The sequence below is a fragment of the Leptonychotes weddellii genome, chromosome 12, assembly GCF_054177405.1.
Source record: "Leptonychotes weddellii isolate Sample4059 chromosome 12, ASM5417740v2, whole genome shotgun sequence".
Lineage (NCBI taxonomy): Eukaryota > Metazoa > Chordata > Mammalia > Carnivora > Phocidae > Leptonychotes > Leptonychotes weddellii.
Window position 1 is genome coordinate 92,585,574 of NC_138380.1, and position 8,986 is coordinate 92,594,559.

Here is an 8,986-nt window from a genome sequence, read left to right on the forward strand (position 1 = left end):
GATTAGGAAGCTCGGACCCACCCGGCTGCCCTGAACACGGGTTTTCTGAAGCCCATTCTCCCCCCATGCAGGGTGACAGATGCTCTGCTCTCTCCCGGGACCAAGAGTGGGGACTTCCTCGCCCCTGGAGCCTCCTGCTGCCCAGGGTTGGGCAGAGGAGGCCCCACTCAAGCCTCGGTGCGGCCAGGGCTCAGAAACAGCCATGCTTTGCAATTTCAAGCAGAGACGTGACGGGAGGGCCCCTCTGAGTGGGACCTCCAGCTGCAGACCTGTGAGCCCCGCCAGAGCAGCCCGGCTTGGCGAAGCGGGAGGCAGGTACTGCGCACTCACCATGTTCCGGGGGTTGGACATGAGGAAGTGCTGAGCAACGTGGGCCGGCAGGAGGTTGAAGAGAATCCTCTTGTTGTCCAGCTTCACCCTCTCCATGTCGTCCCTCTCCTCCTCTGCCTGGGGGGCAGACCCTCCGTTACCGACTCGGCTTCTTCCCCTCGCTCAGCATCTCCTGTGGCAGACTCTCCCAGACCAGGCCGACCAGGACCCCTGACGCCTCCCAGCCAGGCCCTGCGTGGGCGTCTGAGTGCCTGGGCATCACCCGATCTCAGCAGAACCAGGAGTCCAGCCAGACGCCCACCCTGGACCTCTGACGGGGCTCGTCAGCCTCTCACTCCCAGGTGACACCTAATGCCCTGCACCGCCTTCAGCTGGAAGCCTGTTAGGTCAGACCCCTCAGACCCCTCACCCCTGACATTTCCCCTTGGTGATTTTCTGTCTGCTGACCCCTACCTGCTCCTCGGCGATAAGCCCCCACTTGCCCGGGCCACACCTGTCCCAATGGCTCTAAATGACATCTGCCTCACACTGTTCACAGTGCCATGAGTCACCTTTCCTACAACACCCAGGTCTTTCCAATCATCCGAACAAGACTGCAAGGGTGCAGATCCATGGTCTACACAGGGTCCACTCCACGCCCCCTCCCCAGGCAGAGCCGCTGCATCCCAACTTCATCCCAATTCAGCCACGAATTTCTGGGGAATTCCCCACCCTGATCAGCTGGAACTTCCAAAGGACAGACAGTGGGGGGTTCACCCCATTTCCGGGGTATATGCCCCACCACCTTCTGGGACCCAGACACCGGAGCAGCTGAGACACGAGCCTGCTACCAGGTCACGCTGGCCCCCAGGCAGCCTCCAATGTGCCCCAGAACATTCACGGGCACCTGCCACCTTGTCAGTCACTCGGGACTCCCAAAGCCAGGCAGCCAACCCCATTTCCTCTAGAATCTCCCCACCTCCAGCAGCATTCACGTCCTGGGCACTGAGATTGGGGGACCTGCAGGGACCTGGGGTTGGGGACAGATACAGCACCAACAGGACTCAGCTGAGTGCAGACTCCCTGGAGCAGGGGGTGTGGGCCAAGGGGGCCCTCCCAGGGTATGCTGCTGGGCAGGTGGAGGACCTCTGAGCCACAGGGCCTTTGCACAGACTAATGAAACCAGCGGCAATGCCCCCCTGGCCTGTGGCAGCCACACCAGCCCTTAGAGACAGAAGCCACCAGATGGCCATCGGTCACTCACCCTAGCTCCCAAACCTGGCACCCAGGCCGACTGGAGAAAGGAGCAGCTTGGGGAACATTTCTAGGGCTGCCTCAGCCTTGTGGACACTGGCCTCTGGCAGTGACGACGGGGACACAGGGATGCCTGTTGGCAGCCTGCAGCCTGCCCGTCAAAGCTGCGGTTTGGAGGCACCCTTCCCCAGTCCGGTCCCGCTTCATGGCCAGCTTCCTCGTCGTAAAATGGATGGAAAACCCTCCATTTCAGGGTCTTACTTATCGAGGGTTAGGAGAGTGTGTGCTACCTACTAAGCCTGGAATTGTCCGTTCCTGTTAATTCAGTACGATTTCCACCAGTTAAAGTGGGAAGGGGTAACTCCCAGAGACAGAGCTGCAGACACCAGCATGAGGACGAGGACGCCTGGAGCACAGGGGACAGCGCGGCCAGGATGAGGGGCCCGGCCAGCAGCCCTGGGCCCCCTCTGGGCGCCGTGCTAGGGAAACGACCATGGGCGGGCCACAGGACCATGAGTTATCAAGGAGCCTGGCAACAGGATGGGCTTCATCCTCCTCCTCACAGCGTGCAGTCAGGCAGCGGTGGGGGGTGGGGCATGAGAGAAGGATCCCAGGAGCTCCAAGACCCGGTGGAGACGAGCCGGCCTCCGCAGGAGGGAGGCTGCAGCTGTGGGAGAAAGGGAAACACCAGAAGGAAGCCGGGAACCTCTCCTAGGACGCGTGCGATTCATTACCTTTCAACGCATGTGCCCTGACAGACACAAAAGAAAGTCCTTTGCGGGATAAGATAAAGAGGAAGTCAGTATTTTTAAGAGAGCGGTTTTATTTGTTAATGGCACTAAAAATTTTGCTCTCCCCCAAATATCATTAGTGTTAAGGATCCTTTAAAGAAAGCAATGTAAGTGAAGGCACTTCAACGTTGTAAAATAAAGAATCTTGGTTTATCACTTTGTGATCAAAAGCTTGGGTTCTAAGTTCAGTGTCTTTCAACTAACTTAGAATTCGCTGACATTGATAGCCCATCAGTAGCAAAAAATCATTCTGTTTTTTAATCCATCCACGTTTACATTACATGTGATGGATAAATGTCCATCTTCTTACAAATTAAGCAGAAGGAGTTGTATTATTGTATTTTTAACAAATATGATGAAAACCTGCTGAAATTCTCTGTCCGTGAGATTTTCCTACCAACCAAGAAACCCTAAGTATTGGTGAGAAAGAGCTGGTGTAGGTGACATACACAATTCCTGTCACCACATGAGAGACACGACCAACACCCCCATTTTCTTTTTTTTTTTTTAAGATTTTATTTATTTGTTTGAGAGAGAGACAGAGATAGCAACAGAGAGCACGAGCAGGGAGAAGCAGACTCCCCACTGAGCAGGGAGCCCGACATGGGGCTCAATCCCAGGACCCTGAGATCAAGAGCTGAGCTGAAGGCAGACGCTTAATGACTGAGCCACCCAGGCGCCCCCAACAACACCCCATTTTCAAGCTGTTCCCTCTGCAGTGGAACTTGTTTCAGAAGGCATTTCCCTTCTCATACGTCAGAATCTGACCTGGGACATTAAGGGACAGAATGTAGGAGCGGACATCTCAGAAATTACTTCCTGGGGTGCACCTACAGACAGGTACGTGGCACCTGAGAAGGGCTCACGGGCTGGGGGCACGGTCTCTCCATAAACAGAACAAAACAAAACAGCATTACCTGACAAGTCCCGGATCTGCTGACACAGATGACTGGTGGGCTGTGTGTGCAGTGACTGTCACCATGACCCCCACAGAGTGCTGCCAAGACTCTTTATCTAACCAACCAGACGAGCACACCCCTCCCAGCACCTGGAATCAAGGACATGCTCCCTCAAAATGAACAGCTGGTCACACTCAGCCTGGGAAGTGACGTCCCTGCCTCCCCCTGGAGGTGACATGTGGCCGGAGGCAGATGGCCCTGCCAGCTCATACTTCAAATAGTAGGAAAGTGCATTTCTTAATTTCCAGAACACTCACCATGAACAGAGCTGCTGATGCTGCACTAGGGTCATCCAGAGAAGAACCCAACAGGACACGTGCAGACACAAGAAGAGATTTATTACCAGGATGTGGCTCATGAGATCATGGAGGCTGAGCAGTCCCACCCTCTGCTCTCTGTAAGCTGGATGCCCAGGAGAGCCAGTGGTGGTTCCCGTCCAAACCCAAGAGCCTGAGAACCAGGGGAACGGAGGTCAGAAGACCAACATCCCAGCTCAACCGTCCAGCAGGAGGGGCTGAAATCTTCCTTTGCCTTTTTGTTCTATTCAGGCCCTCAACCTGAACTTATCTAGGTCCCCAAAAAGGGATCAAAGTGATATTTGTGGCATACAAGAATACTCAGCCCCCAGAAACTAAAATTCACAATGCCCAACATCTAGCTAAAAACTAGCAGATACAGAGAAGCGAGAAGTATAGCTCATAACGAAGAGGGAAACAAATCAGTTGATATTGATCTACAGGCGTGCAGTCAGTGGGCTGAGTTAGATGATTCATTCAAAAAGATGGAGGAAACATGGTAAGTAGAGAAAGAGGAGATATGAAAGAGACCCAAATCAAAGTTCTAAAAATGAAAACTACAAAATCTGAGATGGGAAATGCACGGGTGGGATTAACAAAAGACTAAGTATTGCAGCAGAAACGAGGAGAAACGTGAAACGTGAAAACAGCAGTGAAAAGCACCAAACATGGAAGGCACTGAGAAGAGGGAGCAGCAGAGCATGCACAGAGCGTGAGTGAGGTGTGGAACCCCTTCCAGAGGCCTAATGCATGAAAGGGAAAAAGATCATCAACCTACAGTCCTATCCTCAGCACACGTATCTTTCGATCATGAAGGCAAAATAAAACCTTTCCAGACACACAAGAGATGAAAGAACAAATTCCCAACAGACCTGGAAGAAATGTTAAAGGTGGTCCTTCAGGGAAAAGGCAGATACCAGATGGAAACCTGGATCTTCACCAAAGAACAAAAAGCACCAGAAATCACAGCTATGTGGGTACATAAAAATACAATTTCTGGGTGGCCACCTGGGTGGCCCAGTCATTAAGCGTCTGCCTTCAGCTCAGGTCATGATCCCAGAGTCCTGGGATCGAGCCCCTCATCGGGCTCCCTGCTCGGCGGGAGGCCTGCTTCTCCCTCTCCCACTCCCCCTGCTTGTGTTCCCTCTCTCCCTGTATCTCTCTCTGTCAAATAAATAAAATCTTTAAAAAAAAAATACAATTTCTTCTCATAAGATATCTTTAAAACACAGTTAAGTGTTTATGATGGAAAAATATATTTTGGGGTTTATAATATATGTACAAATAAAATCTATGATGTCAATACCAAAAACCTAGGATGGGAGAAATATGTATGCTGTTGCAAGGTAGAATACCATCAGCTGAAGACAGTGATAAGTACCCACTGAAATAATCCACCTGGGGAGGAGCTAAGATGGTGGAATAGTAGGAGGACCCTCTGCCTACCTCGTCCCTCAACCACAGCTGGATAAATATCAGATCATTCTGAATACCCAAGAAATTGATCTGAAGACTGACAGAACAAACTGCACAGTGAAAGGGAGGAAGAGGCCACATCATGGAAGGTTGGAGATGGGGAGATATGATTTGGGGGGAGAAACAGATGTGGGTACTGCAGAGGGAAAGAAGCCCTGGTCCCAGAGACAGGCGAGAGAGAGGAGCGCACAGGGTTATACACAAGGAGAACAATTTCTCAAAGCCATTGACTGGGAAAACCGGTGAGGCTGATTTTTGTGAGATTTTAAAACCAGTGGGGTTCAAAGACTGGAGTTCTAAGGTCCACAGTGTGGCCAGTGTGGAGCCTGGTGGGCACTGCAATGCTCCTGTGGGGAAGGAGGGTGGAGAGCCCCAGAGCAGATGGCACAATTTGAGGATCCCCTGGGACACACAGGGACAGACAATTCCCCCTTCTTGGAGCACATCTGGGAGAGGTGGCATTGCCTCTCTCTGGGGACAAAAGAACCGATGGGCACCATTTCTTTCCTCCGCCCCTCAGCATAAACTAACTTCAGTAAGCAGCACCAGCGCCGAGAGTGACAGCCCAAACCAAGCCCCGCCCCACTGTGCTCTGCAGGTGCTGCTTTTCTTGGGCAAGTGTCCCTGAGAACCAGAACAGCGGTCCTTCCCCCAGAGGATTATCACAAACCCCCTGCATGCACCACATCTACTGACCACGGAGTGCTGCAAAGCTTCAGCTCTAGTGGAAACAGGATCTAATCTCTTTTAACAAGCAGAACAAAGCACACCTAGTTAAAACTCACCCAACACTGGACAAGGTCCAAACACTGCCCACTGCAGGCAAGGAGAGCCTCTGCACATGACTGGTCTGAAGGACAGAGCGGCCAAAACACCACAGCACAGTGCATGCAACACACACTAGAGACACTTCCAGACGCGCCAGGCTCCGGACACTATATGACCTCTTCTTCACAAAGCCACTACTTTCAGGAGCAGGAGACGTACCAGGCTTTCCTACCACAGAGAAGAAGACCAGATACCTAGACAAAATACCAAGAGAGAGGAATTCATCCCAAAGGAAACAACAAAGAAAGGTCATGGCCAGGGGTCTAATCAAAACAGATATAAGTAATATGCCTGATCCAGAATTTAAAGCAACCATTATAAGGATACTAGCTGGGCTTGAGAAAAGCAGAGAAGACACCAGGGAGCCTCTTACTGCAGAGATAAAAGACCTAAAACCTAGTCATACCAAAATAAAAAATGCTATACCTGAGATTCAAAACCAACTGGATGTAATGACTACAAGGATGGAAAAAGCAGAGGAACAAATAAATGATACAGAAGATAGAATTATGGAAAATAATGAAACTGAAAAGAGGGAAAGAAAAATATTGGATCATGAATGTAGACAGGAAACTCAGTGACTCCATAAAGCATAATAACATTTGTATCATAGGAATCCCAGAAGAAGAGAGGGAAAAAGGGGCAGAAGGTTTATTTGAGGAAATTATAGCTGAAAACTTCTCTAATCTGGGGAAGGAAATAGACATGCAAATCCAGGAGGCACCGAGAACTCCCATCAAAATCAACAAAAACAGACCAACATGAAGACACATCATAGTTAAATTTGCAAAATATAGAAATAAAGAAAAAATCTGAAAAGCAGCAACAGAAAAGAAGTACCCAACCTACAAAGGAAGACATATCAGGTTCACAGCATATCTGACCACAGAAACTCGGCAGGCCAGAAGGCAGTGGCATGATATATTCAAAGTACTCATTGGGAAAAATCTAAAGCCAAGAATACTCTATCCAGCAAGGCTGTCATTCAGAATAGAAGGAGAAATAAAGAGTTTCTCAGACAAACAAAAACTAAAGGAGCTCATGACCACTAAACCCGCCAGACAAGAAATATTAAAGGGCACTCTGAGTGGGAAAGAAAGACCAAAAACAACAAAGACTAGAAAGGAACAGAGAAAATCTCTGGAAACAAGACTTTACAGGTAATACAATGGCACTAAATTTATATCTATCAATAATTACTCTGAATGTAAATGGACTAAATGCTCCAATTAAAAGACATGGGATATCGGAATGGATACAAAAAATAAGATCCACTGATATGCTGTCTACAAGAGACTCATTTTGGACCTTAAGACACCTGCAGACTGAAAGTGAAGGGATGGAGAACCACTGGACACCAAAAGAAAGCTAGAGTATCCATACTTGTATCAGACAAACTAGACTTTAAACCAAAGACTGTAACAAGAGATGAAGAAGGGCACTATATCACAATAAAGGGGTCTCTCCATCAAGATCTACAATTGTAAATATTTATGCTCCCAACTTGGGTGCATCCAAATATGTAAATCAATTAATAACAAACATAAAAGAATTCAAAAATAGTAGAGGCCTTTAACACCTTACTCACAGCAATGGACAGATTACCTAAGCAGAAAATCAACAAGGAAACAATGGCTTTGAATGACACCATAGACCAGATGGACTTAACAGATATATTCAGAACATTCCATCCTAAAGCAGCAGAAAACACATTCTTTTCAAGTGCACATGGGAGTCTCTCCAGAATAGATCACATCACAAATCAGGCCACAGCAAGTACAAAAAGATTGAGATCATACCATGCATATTTTCCAACCACAACACTATGGAACTTGAAGTCACCCATAAGAAAAATTTGGAAAGGCCACAAATACATGGAGATTGAAGAACATCCTACTAAGGAATGAATGGTGGGTGCCTGGGTGGCTCAGTTGGTTAAGCGTCTGCTTTCGGCTCAGGTCATGATCCCAGGGTCCTAGGATCAAGCCCTGCATCAGGCTCCCTGCTCAGCAGAGAGTCTGCCTCTCCCTCTCCCTCTGTCCCTCCCCCGAGGCTTGTACTTGCACGTGCGCTCGCTCTCTCTCAAATAAATAAATAAAATCTTTAAAAAAAAAATAATGAATGGGTGAACCAGGAAATTAAAGAATAAATTAAAAAATACATGGAAACAAATGAAAAGAAAACACAACGGTCCAAAACCTTTGGGATGCAGCAAAGGTAGTCCTAGGAGGGAAGTATATTGCAATATAGGCCTACCTCAAGAAGTAAGAAAAATCTCAAATATGCAACCTAACCTTATATGTAAAGGAGCTAGAAAAGGAAGAGCAAATAAAACCTAACACCAGCAGTAGAAGGGAAATAATAAAGATTAGAACAGAAATAAAGATATAGAAACAAACAAACAAACAAACAAAAAAATAGTAGAACAGATCAATGAAACCAGGAGCTGGTTCTTTGAAAGAATTAATAAAATCGATAAACCCCTAGCCAGACTTATGAAAAAGAAAAGAGAAAGGACCCAAATAAACAAAAATCACAAATCAGAGATGATAAATAACAATCAACACCACAGAAATACAAACAATTATAAGAGAATATTATGAAAAATTATATGCCAATAAATTGGGCAACCTGGAAGAAATGGATAAATTCTTAGAAACATATAACCTACCAAAACTGAAACAGGAAGAAATAGAAAACTTGAACAGACCGATAACCAGCAAAGAAATGGAATCAGTAATCAAAAATCTCCCAACAAACAAAAGTCCATGGCCAGATGACTTCTCAGGAGAATTCTACCAAACATTTAAAGAAGAGTTAATACCTATTCTTCTCAAACTGTTCCAAAAAATAGAAATGGAAAGAAAACTTCCAAAATCATTCTATGAAGCCAGCATTACCTTGATTCCAAAACCAAAGACCCCACTAAAAAGGAGAACTACAGGCCAATGCCCCTGACAAACGTGGATGCAAAAATTCTCAACAAGATCCTAGCAAATCCAATCCAACAGTACATTAAAAGAATCATTCACGGGTGCCTGGGTGGCTCAGTTGGTTAAGCGACTGCCTTCGG

General features: G+C 47.5%; 1 protein-coding gene across 1 annotated transcript in view; it reads right to left on the reverse strand.

Annotated features, from left to right (window-relative positions):
• ADCY1 (adenylate cyclase 1) overlaps nucleotides 1-8,986 on the reverse strand; it is a 62,425-nt gene that overhangs the window by 1,675 nt on the left and 51,764 nt on the right. The window contains exon 10 of the mRNA XM_081800877.1: nucleotides 22-447. Within this exon, the coding sequence (XP_081657003.1) occupies nucleotides 22-447 (426 nt within the window). The remainder of the gene's footprint in view (nucleotides 1-21; nucleotides 448-8,986) is intronic.